The sequence below is a fragment of the Alligator mississippiensis genome, chromosome 5 (assembly GCF_030867095.1).
Source record: "Alligator mississippiensis isolate rAllMis1 chromosome 5, rAllMis1, whole genome shotgun sequence".
NCBI classification, from domain to species: domain Eukaryota; kingdom Metazoa; phylum Chordata; order Crocodylia; family Alligatoridae; genus Alligator; species Alligator mississippiensis.
In genome coordinates, this window is record NC_081828.1 from 75602998 (window position 1) to 75627293 (window position 24296).

The window sequence follows — 24296 nt, forward strand, 5'->3', positions numbered from 1 at the left end:
TTGGGCAGGAGTCTGAATTTTGCAGCAGCCAGGGCTGGGAAGGCCCAGAGGGGACTTGCTGGAATGCTGTGGTGAGACAGTCCTGTGGTCCTTGGGTTGTATGCAGAAAAGGTCTGGCTGTTAGGGCCAGACAGTTGCATGGTGGTGCTGGAACAGGAGGGTGGAAAGCAACTGCCCAGGATGTGGAATCCTGAAGATCCTGTAGCAGCAGGGGAGTGAGAGGTAGCGGAATAACAAGAGTCAAAATTACAAGTTTCTGTAGCTCCAGAGGAGCAAAAGTAATGTAGGGGTCTATGAGGCTTTCGTGACTGAAGCATGGAGGGCAGTTTTCAGGATGTCAGTGCCAGGCACTGCTGTGGCAGTTAGGGAGTGGAAGGGAAGGATGACAAATGTCAGAACCATATTACCCTCCCTCAGTCCTTTAGTAATCAAGTTGTGTATCAGCATTCCTTTGCTGTGCAGGTTGATGTCAGGCATGCAGTATGTGGGTCATCCTGTTTACTTGTATTGAATATATGAGCATTAGTTTTTTCCAGTCCTGTGGAATTTTTTGAAAATCAATGTTAATAGAATTCTTCACCGTTTATGATTCTTGGATAGATGCAGGTTATCCAGAACTGTTGATTTAAATATTTAGTAGCTACTATTTCATGTTCTCCTGAGTTATTATGGCAGGGCCGTCCCAGGGGGGCGGGTGAATCGGGGTGACTGCCCTGGGCCTTATGCTTTGGGGTCCCCATGGAGCCAGGTGGGGCGACCGTGGTGACTCCGTGCTGCCGCCGTCTACATGTCTGGCCACTTGGCACCCCCACCCATTTGCCGCTCAATCTGCTGCTGGCTTCCTTGCATCCGGGGTTGGGGCCCTGCACCCTGCTTGGATCATCTCTGACTATTGGAATGGAAAGATTTTCTTTATCGTAGATGGTGTATTCATACCATGTTGGCTTTCTTTCCCATCTAGACAAGAAATATCTTTTTTGTTCTTTTCTGTGTTATTCACAGTTCTACTATTTCCATCTAGTAGTGGGCAGTTAGTTTTTTAAGCATCTTTTCATTGTGCATTTAGTTTTAAAATTTAGAGGTGCACCAATATATCAGTCCATCTCATATTGACATTGATAAAAGGAAAATTGACATTATTGACTACAAAAAGCCGACTGCTGATAATTTCACCGATAAAAGTCGCGTGCTTGTGCGTGGCTGTAGCATACACGCAGTCAGGGATGCACCCCGGCAGCTTGGATACCAGTGTCTAGCTGGTAAGTCTGTTGGGGGGAGTTATGTGGGGGAGGGGAGGGGTGTGGGGGGGACAGATCAAGGCTCCCACATTGAGCAAGGGAGTGGGGGCTGGGGCTAAGTTGTGGGCAGGCACTGCCTAGCTGGGACAGGGTGTGAGACAGCCCCAGCGGGCGTGAGGGGCCAAGGGGTGGATCCTTACCAATGTGTGCGCCCATGGGGAAGGCGTGGGAGGCATGTGCCCCCCAGATTTGTGTGCAGGATGAGGGCAGGCTGCCTGCTGTGGGCTTGGGGCCAGGGGCTGTGATAGCCTCTTACTGGCAGGGGGCAGAGGGGGGCTGGGGCTACGCTCAAGGCAGGTCATGGCAAATTTTGGGGTGGCTGCAACCTCCCCTGTAAATCTGCCTCCCAGCACCATCCCTGCCCACCCCAAGCACATGCCCTACATGACTCCCCTGGGGGTGAACGCAGCATCAGGAACTGCTCTCCTTCCCCCTCACGCCCCCCGGACAAGCAGCCCATGGCTCCGCCATGCATTCTGCCTCGGCTGGGCAGCGCCTGCCCCTGTCCCAGCCCCAACCCTGCTCTCTCCCTCACCGTAGGGGGCCTTGATCTGCCCCACCATGCCCCTTCCCTCCCCAACAGACTTACCAGCCAGATGCTGCTCTCCAAGCTGCTAGGCTGCATATCAGCAATTGGATCTGTACCTGATGTACCTGGTTAATAATCGGCTGTTGGGATTGGCCACCCTTATTAGAATTTATTCCGATTGTCTTTAAATCTGTTGGCCATCAATTTCTCTTTGTGCTGTTTTGATTTCCTTATTGATTTTCTAGAATTTTTGGACTGGATCCCATTCTGTCTATTCAGTGCTTAAGAGCTTGATCCTATTGCAGGCTTCTCAAGCGCCTGAAAAAAATGATAATGTGAATATGCTTGGAATGTGTTGTTATCCTAGCCTGAAAATTAAATCCCAAAAAAGCAGTGAGCAATAGGAGGATCCATCTGTCTTTTGCATTACTTATTTTTCAGGGATTCAAGCAGGATGGAATAGGATCATGCTTAGGCATCCAAATAGATGGATCTAGCCCCTAGCTTCTGATTTATATTTGTTGATCTGTCTTTCTTCTATTTTCCATTCATTATTTCTTACTTCTTTTTATACCTGCTTTCATTTCTTTTGTAAGCTAGGTTGGTTTTAAACCACAGTCACCTCTCTCAGTTGTAGGACTGTGATTTTTCAGGGCTTAAACTTTCCCAAGTATTATTCATATATTATTTTTCAATACATTTTTCCCAGCTGATTTAGTTCACAGTTGTTTTCAGTTTTGTGAAACTGACCCTTTTAAACATCCAAGTATATCTTTTTTGTTGTTGTTTGGACTTTATTCCGTTTGCACATTAAATATATCTTCAGGTAGAAGGCAAGAGAGATTTGCACTTTATAGTCTAACTAAATTAGAGAAAGAGTATAAGTTTTTATGAGCTAGAGCTCATTTCATGAGATGCTTTGAAATGATGTGCCACAGAGCTGTGTATAGAATGGAAAGAGATTTGAATACAAAAGAAAGTTAGAGAGGGTCAGTGCTGGAAGAGGCAAAAAAAAGAACCCATAGGAACAAAGTAATCACAAAAACTAATTTAAATGGGATAAGAATTCTTAATCCCTGTTTAGAGCATAACACAGTCTAGTCTGTGTTGGATTTTAAAGGTTTTCAAGTTGGATTTTAAAGGTTTGCTGCCTAAGAACAGCTACCCTGAGGTCAGCAATGGATTGTCCAGAGAAGTTTTTACGTGTTCTGCCCAGTGGCCTTTGTGCCTATCTGCAGCTGATGTCTGTTTGATGTTCGTTCAGGCTTACACACGGATTGCTCATATGTTTAATGTAGACAGCAGAGGGCTTCTGTAGGCAAGTGATGGTATATATGATATTTCTAGATGAATGAACCTTGGATGTTATAATCAGTGTTATTCGGTCTGGTGATGATGTGATCTGAGTCATTGTAAGGCCTGGTATCTCTGTGAGAATGGGATTTATATAGCTTGTTGCTTGAGAGATGTCATTGAGGTTCATAGAATCATAGAAGTAGGGTCGGAAGGGACCTTGTAGATCTTCAAGTCCGACCCCCTGCCTGGGCAGGAAGAAAACTGGGCTCAAGTGACCCCAGACAGGTAGGCATCAAGCCGCTTCTTAAAGACCCCCAGGGTAGGAGCCAGCACCACTTCCCTTGGAAGTTGGTTCCAGATCCTAGCCGCCCTAAATGTGAAATAGTTCTTATGGATGTCTAATCTAAACCTACTCTCCAACAACTTGTGGCCGTTATTCCTTGTTATCCCGGGGGGCGCTAGGGGAAACAAGGTCTCCCCCAAACGCTTCTGGTCCCCCCCTAGTGAGTTTATAGACGGTCACAAGGTCCCCCCTCAGCCTTCTCTTGTGGAGGCTGAACAGGTTCAGGTCCCGTAGCCTCTCATTGTAGGGTCTGCCCTGCTGTCCCTGGATCATGCAGGTGGCCCTCCTCTGGACCCTCTCAATGTTGTCCATGTCCCTCTTGAAATGGGGTGCCCAGAACTGGACACAGTACTCCAGCTGTGGCCTGACCAGTGTCCCGTAGAGGGGGAGGATCACTTCCTTGGCCCTACTTGAGATGCACCTGTGGATGCATGATAGGGTCCGGTTAGCCTTGCCGACCGTGACCTCGCATTGTCGGCCCATGTTCATCTTGGAGTCAGTGATGACTCCAAGATCCCGTTCTGCCTCCGTGCTCTCAAGAAGGGAATTTCCCATCTTATAAGTGTGCTGCCGGTTACTACTGCCCAAGTGCAGCACCCTGCACTTGTCCGTATTGAAACGCATCCTGTTTTTGTTAGCCCACCCTTGCAACCTATCCAGATCTTTCTGCAGTCTTTCCCTCCCTACTAGCGTGCCCACCTCACCCCAAATTTTGGTATCGTCAGCAAATTTGAACAGGTTGCTTTTCATCTGGTCGTCCAAATCGCTAATAAAGAAATTGAACAGTGCGGGCCCAAGGACCGAGCCCTGGGGGACTCCACTGCCCACTTCCCCCCAGGTCGAATATGACCCATCCACCACCACCCTCTGAGTACGACCCTTCAGCCAATTAGCAGTCCATCTGACTGTGTAGGCATCGATGCCACAGTCACCTAGTTTTTTAATAAGGATAGGGTGGTTGACAGTGTCAAAGGCCTTGCTGAAGTCCAGAAAGACTACATCCACAGCAACACCTGCACCCAGTGCTTTTGTGACCTGATCGTAAAAGGCAATCAGGTTGGTCTGACATGACCTGCCCCTAATGAAACCGTGCTGGTTGTCCTTGAGCATCATCCCCGATGCCAGCCCATCACAGATGTGCTCCTTGATGATCTTCTCAAAGAGTTTCCCCAGGATTGAGGTAAGACTGACGGGCCTATAGTTGCCCGGGTCCTCCCTCCTCCCTTTCTTAAAGATGGGGCCCACATTGGCTGTCTTCCAATCATCTGGCACCTGGCCCAAGCACCACGAGTGCTCATAAAGCTGTGCCAAGGGCCCAGCAATAACCCCTGCTAGCTCCCTCAACACCCTGGGGTGGAGAGCGTCTGGACCTGCTGACTTGAACACGTCCAGCCCCTCCAGAAGTACTCACCCAGTCCTCCTCAACCTTAGGTTTTGAGGCATTCCCCTCGAGTCCGTCTTGAATCGTGGTGGGGGAGTCCCGGTCCTTGCACAAGAAAATGGAGGTGAAGAATTTGTTAAAGAGGTCTGCCTTCTCTGGCGCAACCACCAGATTGCCCAGCGCATCTTGCAGTGGCTCCACATTTCCCGGCGCCTTCTTCATCCTCCCTATATATTTGAAAAAGGACTTTTTATTATCTTTGATCTTGGACGCTAGTCCTAGCTCTATGTCCGCCTTAGCTTTCCTAACAGCCCCCCTACAGGCCCGAGCAGTGGAGGTATAATCTTCTTTGGAGATAGCCCCCACCCTTCCACCGGGTGTACGCCGCCTTTTTGGCAACCAGGCATTCCCGGACATCCTTGGTGAGCCAGGGAGGCTTTTGGGCACTCTTGCTCCCCTTGCTTCTTGTTGGGATTGTCACCCCTTGGGCCCTGAGTATTGTCTCCTTAAGGAACGACCACTCATCCTGGGCACTGAGTTTCCCTGCCCTCGAGAACCCCAGCGCCTCTCCCACCGATCTCAACTCGTTGAAGTTGGCCCTCTTGAAGTCTAGGGCTACCGCCTTGCTGCAGGCCCTTGACACCCTGCGCTGGATGATGAATTCCAGCAAGCGATGATCGCTATCACCCAGGTGGTCAAGGACCTGGAGCCCCCTTACCAGATCATCGCCTGTGGCCAGGACCAGGTCCAACAGGGCATTTCCAGGGCATTTCCTCCAGGTTGGGGGAGCTGCCTGTAAGCTAGGACAGGTTTTTCCCCCATAGCTACCGTGAGACGGTCATTCTTTTGCAGGAGGGATTGGAGGGCATTAATGATGCCTCCAAATTGATCAAGCTGAGGTCTGTGACAACAAAAGGAACTCTGTCCTAGTCTCAGGGTTATATATAATCAGGTCACAGTCATGTCTGCCAAAGCAACCACTAATTTTTAGTCCTATGAACAATTCCTCTTTGCCAGTCAAGAAGAGGTCTAATAAAGCATTCTGTTGAGTTTGGGAGAGCACTCTTTGAATTGAGGAATTGTAATCTATATTTAGAAATGCCAAAAACAGTTTAGTAGTGGCAACATAGGGCCTCTAGTATGTATCAATTCTATTGAAGTCCCCCAGGATAAAGCAGATTTTTATCTCTTCCCATTTCTGGAAGGTGCTTATGGAACATTTTAGATTGGTCTGTAATATGATTTGGAGATGGATAACAAATATCAGCTAGTACCCCGTCATCTGATTCATCTGTAAGCAAGAAAAGGGGTATCAAACATGGCCTATGGCCAGATCCAGATCCATCCTGTGGAGCTGCTCTATCCAGCCTGCTAGGCTACCAGCAAGCCACCAGAAGTTGTGAGGGGGCAGGGCCAGGGGAAGTGGCCTGCTGCAGAATTTAGGGATCCCTTGGGCCCTGGTGGACATTGCAGTCTGCTGCAGGAGGGCAGGTGAGGGCTGATACAGCCTTAGTTGCCGTCTGACCACTTTGCCTAGTGCCACTGCTGCAGCTCCAGCTTCTTGGCCACTAGCCCTGTTGCCACCCCATGCTGGAGCTGCCGCCATATGCTCTATTCTGGAGTTAGAGCTGCTGCTGTAGCGTTAGGCATGTAGCGGCAGCAGTTTCAACTCCAGTACAGGGCATGTGGAGGGAGCCATAGCTGTGCCATGTGCCCCAAGCTGAAGCCTGAGCTGCCACTGCCATAGCAACATGCTCTAAGTCAGAGCCAGAGCTGCTGCTGCCATGGTCCCCCAGTCTGGATCCAGCCCACAAGGAGACCTGCAGTCTGGATCTGGCCTGGGGCAAAGCGAGTTTGACCTTTGTAGAATATTGATCACTAGATAATTAAGATTATTTGCTTCTGAGTTGCCAGTAAATGGAAACCAGACAATGCTATTTTTGATAAGAGTGCCACTGTTCTGTCATTTCTGCTTACTCAATCCTTCCTAAGTAGATTTTAACCAGCAATTTAAAATTGAGTTGGCAGACCCTTTTAAAATTCATCCCAGGGTGCTAAAGGAACTGGCAGAAGAACTCTTGAAGCTACTGGCAAAATATATGTGAAGTCATGGATGACAGGTAAGATCCCAGAAGACTGGAGGCAGCCTAACATACTACCTATTTTTTTAGTAAAAAGAAGGACCCAGAGAATTATAGACAAATCAGCCTGATTTCAATACCTGGGAAGCTACTGGAGCAACTTAAAACAGTGAGTTTGTATACCTGAAGGAGGACAGCGTGATCACTAGCAGCTACCATGGATTTGTTGAAAACTTGATCTCTTTTGACAGTGTAACTAGTCTCTTAGAGAGGGGGAATGCAGTGACCATAAACATATTTGGGCTTTAGTAAGTCTTTTGATAAGAGCCCTATAAAACATTCTCATAAGTGAACTAGAGAAATGTGGGCTAGATGGACTTACAGTTAGGTGGATACATAATTGGTTAATTAAAAGCAGACCAGTCTCAGAATAACAGGAGGTCTTAAATGGAGCTTGAAATATATCTGTCTTGGGTCTAGTACTGTTTAACAGTTTTAGTAATGATTTGGCCATAGAAATGTAGAGCTTCCTGGTCAAGTTTGCAAATGAAACAAACTAGAAGGACTTGCAAACACCTGGGAGGATAGGTTTCAAAAGGATCTTGATAAGTGGGAGAACTTGGCATTAAACAACAGAATGACATTTAACAGACAAAGATAATGTGCTTTCACTTAAGGAAAGAAATTAAAAGTACAAATGCAGATTTGGAAATGATTGTCTATACAGCAGCATGGCTGAGAAGGTTTGGGGATTATGGTGGATCACAGAATATGAGTCAGCAATTTGATGGAGTCACCAAAAAAAATCCAGTTTTGGATTTGCAGTAACAGGAGCATAGTATGCAAAATGGGAGAGGTGATAATCCCACTCTATTCAGCATTCTTTAGGCTTTAGCTGGAGTACTATGTGCTGTTCTGGGCTCCACAGTTTTAGAACAGGGGTGGGCAGAATACGGCCCACAGGCCGGATATGGCCTGCGAGGCCATTCTATCTGGCCCACTGGGCCCCTAAAAAATGTAGAAAATTAATATTTCTCTGCCCTTGGTTCCTGTGAAAAATGACAGGAACCAAGGGCAGTAGGACCCAGGGAAAGCCCGGCAGGCTCCAACACCAGTAGGGCCCACCCGGCCCTGCCCCCCCCAGCCAGAAACCCCACCCGGGGCTTCTGACCTGGGAGCAGGTGGCTGCCCCGCGCCGGAACCGCAGGTAAGTTGAGGGGAGAAGAGCGGGGGGGACCTCGGGCAGGGAAGGAGCGCGGGGGGTGGGGGCGGGGGAAGCGGCCCCTTCCCTGCCCCATAGCCGGTGCCCCGTGCTGCGGCTGCTTGCAGCCTGTGCCTGCTCCAGACAGCTCCGTGGGCTACAAGCGGCTGCAGCGGGGAGCACCAGCCATGGGGTGAGGGAGGGGCTGCTTTTCCCTGGGCTCCTTCCCTGAACGTAGGAAAGCAGCCCCTGGCCTGCCCCATAGCCAGCACTCCCTGCTGCAGGCACTCGCAGCCCACACGGGGCTGTCTGGAACAGGCACAGGCAGTCCCAGGTTGGCTGCAAGTGGCTGCCAGGCTGGCAGCAGGGCCGGGTTACAAGCTGGTGCTGAACGAAGGGAAGAGTGGCTCCTCACTCGCCACATGGCCAGTGCTCCATGCTGCAGCCATTTGCAGCCCGAATGGGGCTGCCTGTGCCTGCTCCAGACAGCCCCACGTGGGCTGCGAAAAGCTGCAGCAGGGAGCGCCGGCCATGGGGTGCGTGAGGGGCCGCTTTTCCCCATGCTCAGCACCAGCTTCTTCCCTGCTGGCAAGCAGGGGGTTGGGGCTGTGCACTGCCCCCTGCCTGTACCGCGGGGCTGGGGGGCACTGGGTGTGAGTGGGCAGGGATCCAGTGGGAGCACGGGGCCCGCACCGGTGCCCCGGGGCCAGTGCTGGTGGGGCTCAGAACAGGGTGGCAGAAGTGTGGGGTCCCAGCCGGCAGGGGCTCTATGGAGCTGGGCCAGCTTCCCCATCTCCCTGCTGATGCAGCCCAGCCTGGCTCCACAGACCCCTGCCAGCCTGCATCCCGCTTTGGGTCCCACCGGTGCTGGCCCTGGGACATTGGTCCCAAGACACTGGGACATTGGTCTCAAGATGGTGACCAGGGGGCGGGGCACCTGTCAAGGGGCAGGGCTACCCATGTGGCCCTCCACAGCCTGCCAAAACTGGGTAAGCGGCCCTCCGCCCAAAATAATTGCCTGTTTTAGAAGTATATGGAGAAGTTGGAGAGGGTCCAAAGATGAGCATCATAGATGATAAAGGTGTTGGTGTGCAGCTATACAGGCAGAGAGAACAAAATATATGGAAAAGACAAGGTATGTTTAGTTTGAAGAAAAGATTAAGGGGAGGGATGTGATACCAGTTTTCAAATACTTGAAAGCCTACAAATAAAAGAGGGAGAACCACTACTCCTCACTATGGAGGGTAGGGGACAAAAGCAGTGGATGTAAACTGCAGCAAAGCAGACTTAGATTAAACTTCAGATAAAAACACCTCATGGCTAGAGCAGTGAAGCAATGAAATATCATCTGGGGAAGATTCTGAAATATACTTATGGGAGATTTTGAAGAACAGGCTGGTTAAACATGATTGGTATAGTTTAGGACTAGCACATCCTATTTTTTCTCACTGTTTCAATATCTGACCAGAGAAGATATGCATAGTTATTTATTTCTGAGTCTGTAATTTCCTAATAGAGATTTTTCTTGCTACAGACAGCTGCAGTTGGTTCTGTGACACTTGTTGATGATCAGGGATCTGGGCTTTCTGTTTACCGCAGAAAAATGCGGGTTTTCTCCTTTAAAGGAGAAAATTGTGGATTTCTCCTTTAAAGGAGAAAACCGCAGGACAGGCTGGCAAAGTTCCAGCCCGCAAGGAGCTGCTTAGGGCTGGGAGGAGCGGGATGCAATGTGACAGCTGGGCAACAGTGAAGAGCGGCTCCTGTAGCTCCCTCCAGGTAGGTCTGTGAGGGTGGGGGAGGGGGCACACAACCCCCGAGATTGTGCCTACAGCGGTGTGCGGGGCTGCAGCCGGGCCGAAGCAGCTCCAGGCAGAGCTGCCTCCACAGCTTAACAGGCAGGACCTGGTGCAGGCAGGAGCACCATGCCACCATGGCCGCAAAGGTGAGGCACGGTGGTGGCGTCAAATTGTGCCTGCTGCTGCTGTTCTTGCTGCTGCTGGGCAGGGAGGGACTGCCTTAGCTTGGCAGCCATGGTGGCGCAGTGTTCCCTTCTGTGCTGGGTCCTGCCCACTGGAGGCAGCTCCTGCCTGGAACTAGTCTAGCCCAGCTGCAGCCCCATGCCCTGCTGTGGGTCAGAAAAGTGGGGGAGTAATGTGCCCCCTTGCTACATCACCTGTGCCCACACCCTGCATTCCCCACACACCCACTCCCTTCCTCACTTGGGGCTAGGGGGCTGTGGGGCAGGTGTGAGAGGCAGCAAGGGAACGTGGCCCCAGTGCTGTGGCAACTTAGGGGTGATCTGAAATAAACTTTTGTCCCCATAGCATTTCCACTCTGCAGTAGAACTGCTGAGGAAGAGGCAGAGAAGACATCTGCAGGCATGAGACAGAGAAGTCAGCAGCCTGGACAGCAGAAAGTGCAAGGCCTCAAGGACAGGAGCTTTAGGACCACTGTATCAAGAAGGAAGAGAAGAGTGGCGGTAGTTGGTGACTCCCTTCTTTGGGGAACAGAGGCACCAATTTGTCCAGATTTGGAGGCCTACTAGATGTGCTGGCTGCCTAGAGCCATAAGGTTTGGAGGCCTACTAGATGTGCTGGCTGCCTAGAGCCATATTCAGGACATCTGCCAAAGTTCATCCATCCTTTGGACGAACCCCTTCCTGCTTTTCCATGTGGGTGCCAAGCATAACGCCAGGAATGTCACTGAACAGATCAGAGGTGAATGTGAAGCTCTTGGTAGGAGGATTAAGGAGCTTGGAGTGCAAGTGGTATTCTCATTGATTTCTCCCATGGAAGACAAAGGTCCAACAAGCAAGGATGATCATATCCTGGAAACAAATGGGTGGCTGAGGTGGTGTCAATGTGAAGGTTTAAGCTTCTTCAACAATGGGTGGATGTTCTTGGGAGGTGGATTGCTATCAAGAGATGGGAACCATCAATGCTGACCTCGTGAAGGAACACCTTGAGAGTCTGGACACCTTCAAGTCAGCTGGCCCTGACAATCTACATCCCAGGGTACTCGAGCTGACTAGCATCATAGCCCAGCCCCTAGCATGGATCTTCGAGAACTCCTGGTGCTCTCATGAAGTGCCCAAAGATAGGTACCACTTTGGCCTTCTTCCAGTCTTCAAGAAAGGGAGGAAAGTGGATCTGGCAAACTACAGGCCCATCAGCCTGACCTCTATCCTAGGGAAGGTCTTAGAAAATATTATTAAAGAGGCCATTCTTAATGGACTGGCCAAAGGCAACATCCTGAGGGATAGCCAGCATGGGTTTGTTGCGAGTAGGTCTTGCTTGACCAATCTCATTTCCTTTTATGACCAGGTGGCCTATCACCTGGACAAGGGAGAGGAGATTAATGTTGTATATGTTGACTTCAAAAAAAAGCCTTCGATCTGGTATCCCATGATCACCTCTTGGTGAAAATGGCCAACTACAGCCTTGGGTCCACCACGATCTGCTTGCTGGGGAATTGGCTCCATGGTCAGAGCCAGAGGGTGGTGGTTGATGGAAACCAATCGTCGTGGTGCCCTGTGACCAGTGGGGTCCCCCAAGGCTCTGTCCTTGGACATATATTGTTCAACATCTTCATTAATGATGTGGATATTGGAGTCAGAAGCGGACTGGCCAAGTTCACCGACGATACCAAACTCTCGGGTAAAGCATCCACACCTGAGGACAGGTGGGCGATCCAGGCTGACCTTGCCAGGCTCAGGAAATGGGCGGACAAAAACCTGATAGTGTTTAACACCGAAAAATGCAAGGTTCTCCACCTTAGGAGGAAAAACCTGCAACATATCTATAGGCTCGGCAGTGCTATGCTGGCTAGCTCTACAGATGAAAGGGACTTGGGGGTCATGATTGACCACAAGATGAACATGAGCCTTCAATGTGATGCTGCGGCTAGTAAAGCAAGGAAAATGCTGGCTTGCATCCATAGATGCTTCTCAAGTAAATCCCAGGACGTCATTCTCCCGTTGTATTCGGCCTTGGTGAGGCTGCAGCTGGAGTACTATGTCCAGTTCTGGGCTCCAAAATTCAAAAAGGATGTGGAGAAGCTTGAGAGAGTCCAGAAAAGAGCCACACGTATGATCGGAGGTCAGGAAAACAGACCTTACGATGACAGGCTGAGAGCTATGGGACTCTTCAGCCTGAAAAAGCGCAGGCTCAGGGGCAATCTGATGGCCACCTATAAATTTATCAGGGGTGTTCACTAGGATCTGGGGGAACAGTTGTTCACCAGAGCACCCCAAGGGATGACAAGGTCGAACAGTTATAAACTCCTGTAAGACCGTTTGAGGCTGGACATAAGGAAGAATTTCTTTACTGTCCGAGCCCCCAAGGTCTGGAATAGCTTGCCATCAAAGGTGGTTCAAGCACCTACATTGAACGCCTTCAAGAGAAATTTGGATGCTTATCTTGCTGGGATCCTATGACCCCAGCTGACTTCCTGCCCCTGGGGCAGGGGGCTAGGCTCAATGATCTTCCGAGGTCCCTTCCAGCCCTAATGTGTATGAAATCTGATGAGAGTGGGAAAGAGCATTTTGGGCACCATCTGGCCAACCTAGTAAGGAGGGTTTTAAACTAGGTTTCATGGAGGATAGTGATCAAAGCCGTCCAGGGACAGAGCGCATAGTCCAGAGGAGAAAGGACTTGAAGAAGCAACTTAGTTCTGGCAAAGGGCCAGCAAGCTACAGGACTGCAACAAGTGGTGCAGAAGGGAAGTGAGTAGATCAATGCAAAACACGTCCTATGGATGTATACAAAGGCAAAAAGAAGCATGCCGAATAACCAAGATAAGCTAGAAGCTGCAGCCTGTGAAAAGAATTATAATGTGATTAGCATTACAGAGATCTGGTAGGGCAACTCTGATGACTGGAATGCCAACATTAAGGATTACACTGTTTTGGAAGGATAGGGTTGGGAGAAAAGGTGATGGTGGTGCCTTGTACTTAAAAACACAGACTTGTTTCCTTGTTCAGGAAGAAGACAGCAAAGCAGAATGCATTTGGGTGAAGATGAAAGATGCAACACCGATATAATGGTGGGGATTTATTATAGGCCACCAAATCAGGAAGAGGTTGTAAATGAGACACTCTTCAAGCAGGTTACAAATCCATCCAAAAGCTGTAGGATGGTACTGATGGGAGACTTCAATTTTCCAGACATCTGCTGAGAGAAAAATTAAGCCAAGCAAAGTGTCAAGCAGGTTCCTAACTTATGCAGAGGACAGCTTTCTGTTTCAGAAGGTGGAAGATACAATGAGAGGATCCTCTATCTTGGATCTTGTCCTGATCAACAGAGAAGAACTAGTGGAGGATGTGAAGGTAATGGGTAATTCTGGGAGGAAGTGATCACAATAGGACAGAATTCCAGATCCTGCAAAAAGGAAGGCATGACATCAGCAAAATTAGGATGCTGCATTTCAAAAAGGTGAATTTCATCTGACTCAAGGAGTTAATGGACATGGTGCCATGGGAAGATGGACTGAATGATAAAAAGTGTCCAGGAGGGCTTGGAGCTTCTGAAGGGCACAGTATTGGAAGCCTAATGAGAAATTGCTGTAATGCAATGAAAGCAGGTGATGTGGCAGGGGGGCACAAGAAGAATGGCAAAAGACCCATGTGGCTGTACAGGAAACTTCTAGAACGCCTCAAATGCAAAAGGAAAGCATACGGGCAATAGAAGAATGGACAGGGCATCAAGGAAGTATCTCTGCAGGTTCTTGCTGTTTCCTGGTATAAAATCAGAAAGGCAAAGATAAAGAATGAGCTGCACCTATAAAAGAAAGGCAAGGACAAGAAGGGGTTCTACAAGTATGTTGGCCAAAAGTGGAGGACCAAGAAAGCTGTGGGTCCTCTGTTGAGCTAGGGAGAACTCCTAATCGAAGATGCAAAGAAGGTGGAACTACCCAACAACTACTTTGCTTGTCTTCACAAAAAAAGCTGCAGCCAGATACCTAATACGGATTATCTGGATAAGGTAGGGGACAAGGTGAGGGAGGAGATAATAAAAGAGATGATCAGAGAGCTTTTGTTGGGTCTGAATTAATTCAAGTCAGCAAGGTGGATGAACTTCATCCCAAGGTCCTAAAGGAACTGGCAGAGGCGATCTTGAAGCCCTTGCCAATGATCTTCAGGAAGTCACAGGAGACATGCCAGGTACCAAAAGACTGGAAAAGGGCCAACATAGGGCCCCACTTTAAAGAAGGCAAACATTGTTAAAACAGTGAGGCAGTAGAATGGACTGCCTAGGGAAGTTGTGGACTTGCCCCATCACTGCAGTTGTTTGAGAAGAGGTTGGACAGCCACTGGTCAGGGATAATCTAGGCCAGGGGTTCCCAAAGTTTTTATGCCATGGCCTGGATGTGGCCATGTCCCAGTGGTCACAGCCGACCACGACCGAAAATTTCAACCAGAAGACAGGTAAGGATACCCCCACCCCCAGGCAGGGGGCTGAGCCAAACCCTGTGCTGCCACAGGCCCTGCAGAAGGAGCTGCAGGCTCTCTGCCTGGCTCTGAGGGGTCACAGTTTGCTGGTCCACAGACATTTCCAGTCCAGCAGCCAACCCGCCTGCTGCCTGACCCTGGGCTGTGGCCCAGGGTTTGAGAACCCTGATCTAGGCTGTGCCTATGTTTTACTGTGGGTATTTCCCATGCTGCTGGGATTTGCTGGTTACCCCCACCCCAATTTCTGCTACATGTGTCAGAGTGGTTTTAAGCCTGCCTCAGAGGCATTGGGTGTTGGCTACAGCCAAGGCAGGAGATTTTTAATGGGGTGTACCAATACCCCTGCTGGAACCAAAGTCAGAAGTTTCTGGCTAAAGGGTCTTGCCCCTCTACTCAGGGTCAGACCAATTACCATTTTGGGGGTTAGGAAGGAATTTTACCCTTTGGTCAGATTGGTGTGGGGATGCCTTCATCTGTAGTGGGGGCATAGCCCTCTACCTGGGACCTCTTGAGCATCTATTGACATTTTATAGAAGCAGGACATTGGATGCCACATCCCTCCTGCTTTACCTGTGTTAGGGTGTTATGTCCGTGTTGTGTCAGGATTGATGGTAGTTTTATGTAGAGTTCAGAATATGGATTGTATAGGATGGTTTGGATAGGAATGATCCAGCCTGGCAGGGAATGACCCCTGTGAGGTCCATGGACCATATCTAGGGGGTCCGTGAAAGATGATTTATCAATCAGAAGTATGTGAATACATCACACTTGCAATTCAGAGGGGTCCACATCTCCATTTGACATTTCCAAAGGGGTCCGCAAATGAAAAAAATTTAAAAACACTGGTATAACATTCTACACTACTTGCATTCTCCTGTCCTCTGGTGTTGCAGTCTGCTGAATAGCTCTGGGGGAGAGGCCTGCAGCACAGACCCTACTGGGGAAAATGCCCCAGGTCTAGCATCTGAATGGAAAACGGCTCCCTTCCCCACCTGTGTTGCATAGAAAAAAACATTGCCTGAAGCCATTATCCTTGCATGGAATTGGTGCACCTGATTTGGACTGGCTGTTCTTTGGCAGTTTGTCCTAGAGCAGCGATAGGCAGGTAAAAAGTCCCTATGGAAGGACGTGCAGACTTTCACATTTTGCAGCATCTTGGCTTCCACGTCACATCTTGAGACTCAGCAAAGTCAAGGGAAGACAGTCCTTGTCACAGAGCCCTCTGTTTGCAGTGCCTAGGATTTACAGTTTTAGAGCTTTCTAAGGGCACCTGTTGCATTCTCTGTGTTTAAGCCACTAGAATCCAGCCAGAGGAGCTGTGTGCATGTGTAACTAGGTCGTGTAGGGTGAACAGACCTTAATATACCAACTGTGCCCTTAATATACTAGTACTGATGTGCAAGCAACAAAAGTGTAAGAGTGATGTTATAGCCATGATGGCCTAGAAATGGAAAGAGGCAAGGATTTCTTAGGGTGGTATCTTTTATTGGACCAACTGTGGTTGGGATAAAGCTAGGCAAGCTTTTGAATGCAAGGCATTCTTTGTCAGGTCTCCCTGAACAGTGAGATGTCTTACGTTCAAAAAAAGCTTGTCTAACTTTATCCTAACTATATAGTTGGTCCACTAAAAGAGATCACCCTAAGAAATCCTTACCTCTTGCAAGCAGCAAAAGGAAGAAACACTTTTATTTGAGATACAAACCTGGTTCCCACCCCTATGATGTATTTCAGCACTGTACAGGCTTTCATGCACTTATCCAAACAACTTCCTTCTGAGGCACAGCAGTGCTGTTATTCCATTTGCAAATGGGGAGTTCTAGTGCAGAGTCTAGTCAAGACAGACGGGGGGGGGGGGGGGGGGGGGTGTGGAGGCAAGCCTAAAGCACATGTAAAGCTTGCCCTTTTTTCTGGATTTTTAATGAACTGTTTGTGGGGAGAGGCAACTGAGAATGAGGGGAGAAACAAGATAGCTCAGAGTGAGGCAAGGTCTCTAGCTACTCTGGTTGCACAAATAAATAACAAACCCTCTCAACATGCCATTAGCCTAACAGGTGCTGCTTGAGTTTGTAAAGTTTGAGCCAGTTGCTGGGATGGCAGCTACTGCAGACTGAGTTTGGTAGAGGTCCCTATCCCCTCTGCTAAACTACTCTGTGTCTCATTCCTGGGCCAAGAGACCAACCAAGCAGTTCCCCAGGTCAAGCAATTCAGCACTGTAGGTGATGCTTAATATTAGGGCAGTGCAAGCAAGAAGGACCCTGATGTATTGGTGCTGCAACAAATGGCTCTGGGACTTAAAAAGCTCAGTAGTCAAGAGAGTGAAATGATTTCTTCACTCAAGGAAGAGGTCTTTGGTAGAGTGTGAACATGGGTTGCCTGAGTTCCAGTCCAGCCCCTTCCCTACACACCTGTTCTCTATGGCATAAGGGCCTGGAATAGATAAGGCTGATGATACTGGCCAGTCCCTATACCATGTCTGCATCAGAGCTGGGCCATACTGACTGGAACTGCTCTGTTGCTGCATCATACTCTCTTCCCCCTTTTTATCTGTACTTCTAATCTTAGACCTCTACTGCAAGCCTTTTGGAGCAGGGATGGGCCTTTTGTTCAGTGTTAATGTGGAACCCCTGGCACAAGGGGCCTGGTTCCACCCTCAGGCTTCTGGGTGAGTCCTAGGACAAAGAAGTAATAAGTGCACAGCTCAGATATGGATGCTTCAGTGAGCTTACTGTAGCAGTGAATTAATTTTGATTTGCCACAGGAGTCTCCATTTAAGGATCAGGGCCCCATCATGCTAGATACCCCAGGCACTGAGTCACTGAGATCAGGGCCTAGTAGCAAAAGGCACTGGTTAGAAACAAAACGAGACACTCCTAGCACCAACAGCTCAAACTGCTTTTAGGATTTCCTATTCAAAAGCCAGGGGGGAGAGGGGGGGATGACCAGAGAGTAACACAACCCACATGCAAACAGTGCAGTTGGTGTCCCCACTGGTGGCTAATTCAAGGTTGCAACCTCCACTACCCCAACTAGTCCTCCAGCTCACACTGTTAAGAAGCTGGTACTTGTAGACCCAGAGATCCAGGCTTCAGTCCCTGCATATGACCCATGAGAGCACAGCAAGATGACTGGTAGTTGTATTGCTTATAGGGATTGTGCAGTTTGTCTGTACGCCAACCCTAGCTCTGATCTCCAGGGCTGCTGCCTGCAAGTACTTGACTTGTCATCTTTGGCCCGCTAGCTCCTAGAGTCAGCTTGGATCCTGCTGCTGGAAGAATAGGAAAGATGTGGAATACCATAAGGTAGCTGTACACAGGTAGGTTCAAAAGGAAGGGGCAAGGCTGCACCTTAGCAGCTGGGGAAGTGCTGGGTAATATTTAGCATTAGGGCACTGCAAAGACTGAAAACTAGGCAGGTTTCCAGGCTGCAGCAACCTGTGATGAAGTAACACCACAAGTTTTTCCCTTAAATAACTAAGCAGATCACTCTTGAACAGTGGGATTATTAGTCTGAGAGGGTACATCTTCAGGCAGGCAGTTTAGCTTGGAACACAAAGGCTGGAACACTATCAGCCTTTCCACGGCCAGATGCAACCTCCAGCAGGGCTAAGCTGGCACATCTCAGTCCCTGTAAGTGCTGAAACCTTAAATCAGAAATGTCAAACAGAACCCAACTTTAGGACCTCACTGCCCCCAGGAAACATTTCCCTTTGCCTTTTTTGCTCAAGTCCAAACCATAAAAGCTTTTGATCATTTCAAGGTGTGTTCTGTCTGGAGATGATCCAAAAGCAAAGCTAGTAAAATCAAAACACATCTTTTCCCTCTTAAGTCTTGCTCTTTTCATTTTTCTTTTGTTTAAAAAAAAAAAAAATCTTGAAGAGTCCACACTTTGCTTTCAATTCAGTTGGGCACCTGGGGCAGAGGTTCTTAGAGCAATGGCTCAACCCTATCTATAGGCTGCTCCAAGGTAGATGGGTTGATTATACTCAGGGTAGTGCCCTATTCTCAGACCCACAAGGCTCAGACTCCCTTAGAGGAACTAGAGACATCTGCATTTGAGAATTCCCCCCACCCCTTTCAGTGAAGAGTTTAAATAAAATAGCACTGAAGACCCCCCAAGATAAGAGCATTGCTCAGCATGTGCAGCACTTAGTTCCAAGAGCAGATCCCAACCCTAAAGCTAGTACAATGCATGCACAGTAGGAACCAACTTCCTACATTCCAGGGTCTGCCTGCTGCCAGTCCTCCACTCTGCAGTCATGGAAAACAGCATGAGGAAATGTCTCAGCCAAGGAAGGTCTCAGTTGGCCACTCATCACTGCTAGATTAGGGCCATTGACACCAAACCCAGACAGAGCAGAGCAAAACAGCACTCACTTCACAAGGGAAAACTTATTGGTAGGGGATACAGCACCCAGCACCACTGTGGGGCAGCAATCACTAAAGGTGACTGTGATATGCATAATTAACCAGCTCAAGACTAAACCCCCATCTTAAAATGGTAGTCTGGGGTAGAAGGAAATGCAGGCCCCATGCTTATATCTCCAGTGGGGAGGGGCGGTCTACTGATAGCTTGCAGCTGGTAAACTGACAGCCAGAGGAATTTAACTCCCAGCTGGACTACCTGGCTGCTCCCTTTCCTCCCTCCCTCTCACCCCTCCCTTCTTCCCTGTTTCTGGGCCTGCAGCAGTACTCAGTTCTCCCCAGCACCTCACACAGGCATCAGGCAAGATAGTGGTGTATCACTGAACAAGAGCATCAATCCCAAAAATGTTTATCATTGGGTGGAGGCAGGGACAAGGAGTTCTCCTGCAGCAATGCAATGAGGTGTTGCACATAACTGGACAGCCTGGTGTAGTTGGTCACACTTCAACAGCTCTCTCATGCTGATGGATCCAGGCTTGACCATATACTAGTGATGCTCAACCTAATCTGGCCCTGCAGGACAGGTAAATGGCATGGAGCTTGTCCATGGTGCAATCTAGTACACCCAGAACCAGCCCTGGACCCTGCTGCAATCTAACATACTAAATCGCATCATTCAGCCAGCAGAGCTTTTTTTCACCTTGGTCCAGAAATTTGGCAGCAGGGGTTTGGGCAATTAGTGCTGCCACTGGTCCCCTGCCACCAAATTTCAAGAGCCGTGGGAAGGCCCACAGGTTGGATGACAGTTCCACAGGCTGTATCTAGCCCTCAGTGCTGTTATGTGCTACTACCCTATTATGTTGAGGCAGAAGGTATCAAGCAAACTGGATGACAAACTGGAGGGCTCAGACACCCATCTAAGTGCCACCTAGAGTTACCCAATGCAGCCCTAGGAGTATCCATTTCAACAGGGTTGTTTCAACAGGTTACAAAAAAAAATTAATTTCCTTTGATTGCTGAGGCACCTGCCTCACCCCCTGCCCCAGGGGCCCCTTAAGTGCTGCAGAACCCTCCTTAAACCACTTTTGCAGCATCTAGTCCAAGTGGTTCCTATCTGAATAATACTTATTTCCTAGAGTATCAGCATAGTTAACACTGCTATCCTTTAAGCTTACCCAAGGCTCCAGCCAGCTCAGTTCAAAAGCTCAGTTTAACCACCCCCCAACCTTGGGGGTCTTTAAGAAGACCGGACAAACACCTTGCTGGGGTAGTCTGACCCCACCCATCTTTCCTGCCCAGGGTAGGAGGGCGGACTCAATCCACCGACATCCCTTCTGAGCCTGAAAGTCTATGAAAAGCCCAGGGGCTGAAGATCCAGTTTGGTCTCGCTTTGAAAGCAGCCACTACCATCAAACCTGTACTCTGGCCAAGCAGCTTGGATCATCTTTGCTGCCAGAAGACCCACACCATTGTTATGTTGTTTCCAAATGGGGCATAGGCACATTTGTTCCTCAGACTTTTTTTAGATGGATTCTTGTTGGCTATGTTAAGATGGCAGAGAAGTCCTAAACCCAGGGTGCAGGTTCCTGGATGACTTGGAAGTTGACAAAAAAGGTCAAGGAACATCAAAAATTGATTAAAATGGCAATGTATTAATATGCAAGAGTAAGGAATAACATCTAGTTATGTGTGTGTGTGTTCATGTGTTACTGGATAGATCAAGGAGTAAAACGTAGGTAGAGCCATGTTTCCAGGGCAGCTTTGTATACATTGTTTTTTTTCAGGTCTTCTGGTCAAACTCCTCTACTGAAGGAGTCTGTCATCCTTATTTGACTGATGCAGATACAGGTGCAAGGGTGCCAAGACCTTTACCCCTCTGGTAGCTGGATTGACCAGCCAACTGGCTGAATCAAAAGATGGCAAACCTACAGCAGTTGGATTGGAAAAAAAAGCATCCCTGGAACTGCAACGGTCTTCACCCTAGCAGGAGGGTTTATCTTGTTCCTTGGCTTCAAGGATTAACTTCCTAATAATTCCCTTCTATAGGGAAATAAAGCAATGAGCTAGAACAGACTGGCTGAGTAGACCATTGAAGCATCTACACTGGATCTTGCCTGCTCAGACAACACACTGGCACAAGCTGAAGGTCAAACCATGCCACCTAGATCTACAGGACCTACAAGTTACCAGCCACGGGTCAGCAGGTAGACACCTGGGCTGTTAGCTCTGTTGGGCGAGCAAAGCCACCCCCACTAAAGTGCTTTGAAGTTCTTCAGCTATATCCACAGCATACACAGACCCCAAACCTATTTTTTTTTCAGTTTAGCTAAAGTCAGCAGCAATTGTTTTTAATAGGCCTTCCAAAAGGAGCATGCACTTACCCACTTCTGCTGACCTGTGTCCCAGAATAGGTGTCCTATACCCAGTATGCCCACATACACAATGCCCTGGGAAAAGGTTTGGTTTCAGCCATAACTGATGCAGGAGTTGGGGGAGGGGGTGTGTGCACAGAGACATGCAGTTCAATTTCTACAGAAGGAGCAAAAGGAAGTATCCCAGAGATCAAGAAAAAGGCCAGGGTGGCCCCTCACCAGACCAAGAAACATGTCTGAGTGGGGGGGCTCAGTGGGGTAGGACCCTGACAAATGACCAGCTGGGAACATGACAAAGCCCCAATACAGTCCATTGAGACAGCCTGGCACTACCTGAACAGTCACATAGGCTCATCAAGTTCCAGGGAAGTGCATGCTAGCTGCCCCTTTTCTCCCAGTTTATGCCATGCTTGTCCTGGTGTCAAAACCAGTCTCGGCATAGAATCTTTCCCCACCACCTCACACTGGGAGGTAGGAGACCAGGACTTGGGAGCTCAAACCTGCCCTGAGAAAACCAGGGTTAATCACCAGCTTCTCTCCAACTCCCCTCATGAGTCTGTAGGAAGTGGAGAGGTGAACTTGCTCCCATCACTAACAGGCCAGTATCAAAAGCCAGGTCTCCATAAGAGCAGCCCTGTGCTCCCCACCATCCTGCATCAGGGACATGGGGGTCTTCAGGCCCTGCTGTAACACAAGTGCATCCCAGCTCTTGCCAGGGGCCCATGGCCGAGCCAGTCACAGCAGCATTTCCAAAGCTGCTCCACTCAGAGGTAAGGACAAGGCAGCAGGCCAAGCGATACATAAAACCAGTTTTATTCCTTTCTCAGAGAAACACATTTTCCATCGCACAGGTTGCAAACAGTTATTAGGGAGGAGAGAAAAGCAAATCTAAATATACAAGCAAAGCCCCACTTGGGATCCTGTCACACGTGAGAGGAGAGAGACAGACACACACTACCAGGCCAGGGAGTGGCTGCACAGCTGGGACAGGTCCCGGAGTCTGAATGGCAAGTGCTGCCTCAGGTGTCACTTCCTAAACCATCAAAACCTACAGCTGCCCCTCCAGAAGCCCTCCCTATGAAAGGCAGGGGCAGCACTTGAGGGGGAGAAGGAAGGAAAAATTAGTCACAGAGAAAGTTTGCAACAGCTGGGAACAGTTCTGGGAGGTAGAGACTGACACCCATGCTAGGGAGAGAGGGAAGCTCAGGTTAATAGTCCTAGTCAGGACTGCCTGATTGAAACTTCCCTGCCATTCCCCTTTGTAAGCACCATCTCCGAGCCACCCATTCTCACAAAGCTGAGCACCAGGGCTTGCCCACAGGCCTTGTGCCCAAGGCAAGCTCCCAGGTCAGCCAGGAGACAGGGAAGCAACTCTACTAGGAGATTTAACATGTCCTAGGAGCACAGGCTGTCTCCAGGTCCTGCATCCAAATGAAGTACTGAGTTAAGCTCTGGCTGAGGAAGAGCCCACACCCTGCTTTCCAGTCTCCAAGGGCTGCTCCCCAACCCCAACAGGTCCTATAACTTGAGACCTTCCAAGCATGGCCATCTCTTCCCTTCCCCTCACCCCCCACCCTTTTAAACTGATATTTCCTAGGCTAAAAACATCTGGAGAAGGGAGAGGGCCCATGGCCCAGCTGGGAGTGACCCTGAAGTATGGGATGCCAACATTCAGATGGGACACCCCAGCAGGAACCAGTGTATGCACAACCCTCCAACCCAGACCATATGATAGGCATTGTGGTAGAGAGGTCTCCTAGGACAGCACTTCATCTGGAGTAAAAGGGGCCTGCCACACCCATGCAGCATCCCAGCTGGGACAGGAGCATTGGCAAGGGGAAAGGCAGCATGGGCTAGGGGAGTCCAAAGGGGGATGCACCCTCCCAGGGCTGGGGAGCTGCTCTGGTCCATGTGGGTGGCAATGACTGCTGAGCAGGATGGCCAAGTCCCCCAGCCATAAGGTGGCCAGTGCCTAAGCATCCTCCTTTGGAGTGGTGGTGGTGGTAGCACCATCACCCGGGGGGCCAGTGGGGGAGCTGCGGCCCAGACTGCTGCCACCCTCACCACCTAGCTCGTCCAGGTGGATGGGCTCAACCAACACTGCAGAAAACTTCCTGTCACCAAAGGAGACGCTCATCTTGGCCTCAAAGAAGCGCTGCAGTTCAATGATGGACTGGACATCTTCTTTGTCCTAGGAGAAGGAACATAGTATAAGCCAGGTAAGAACTCTGGCCAAGGACCAGCCCCCTGAGACATTCCCCAAGACCCACCACACACCAAAGAGCTAAGACATCTAACACAACAGTTCCCACCTTCTTACAGCAAAGCCAGGATACACCACCCTCCTCCTTCCCCTAGCCTCACTCACAAGGCAATCAAGACAGGCACCCCACCCAGAGCTGAATGGTCCCTTGTGTCTGAAAAACCTTTCCCTGATCCCAGCACAGCTGGAACCAGGCTGCATCCTCTCCTCCCTCCCCGCCTGAAGTTGCCCTTGCACACCCTTTCTGCACAGTAGGGAAAGAGTGAGGGCAAAGCTGGACACATCTTCCCCACCAGCAGTGTGGGGGACAGTGGGAGATGGGCCCTGCCCTCACCTCCGTCAGCTTGTTGAACTGCTTGATCATCCTCCAAACATCTTCAGCAAACTCCTCAGGGGAGCGGTAAGGTGGAGATAGCTTCTCCTGCAGTTTGGCCCGGATCAAGGTCAGGTCAATGGTGTTCTGACCCTCCTGAGAGGAAAAGTAGCCAGGGACAGCATCAGCATCAGGCCCCAGATACATCCCAAAGCTCTCTACATCTCAGCCAAGACACCCTTGGCACCAGAAACCTTGCCCCCAGCTTATCGGGACCTGTCCAACCCCCTGCAGAGAAATGGGGGAAAAAGGCCACAAGACTTCAGCTACCCACAGGGAGAGAACAGGCACCCAGCCTGTTCATCACACCCAGGAGCCTATTCACCCCATTCTTGCAAAGAGCTGGGACA

At 49.5% G+C, this 24296-nt stretch overlaps 1 protein-coding gene across 3 annotated transcripts in view; it reads right to left on the bottom strand.

Moving 5' to 3' along the window:
* Positions 1 to 22107: 22107 nt before the first annotated feature.
* Positions 22108 to 24296, bottom strand: part of TRIM28 (tripartite motif containing 28) — a 52950-nt gene continuing 50761 nt past the window's right edge. For all 3 annotated transcript variants that reach the window (XM_059728492.1, XM_059728491.1, XM_059728493.1), the window contains exons 17-18: positions 23908 to 24042; positions 22108 to 23501 (exon numbers count right to left, since the gene is read on the bottom strand). In XM_059728492.1, the coding sequence (XP_059584475.1) occupies positions 23283 to 23501; positions 23908 to 24042 (354 nt within the window). In that variant the 3' untranslated portion in view covers positions 22108 to 23282. The remainder of the gene's footprint in view (positions 23502 to 23907; positions 24043 to 24296) is intronic.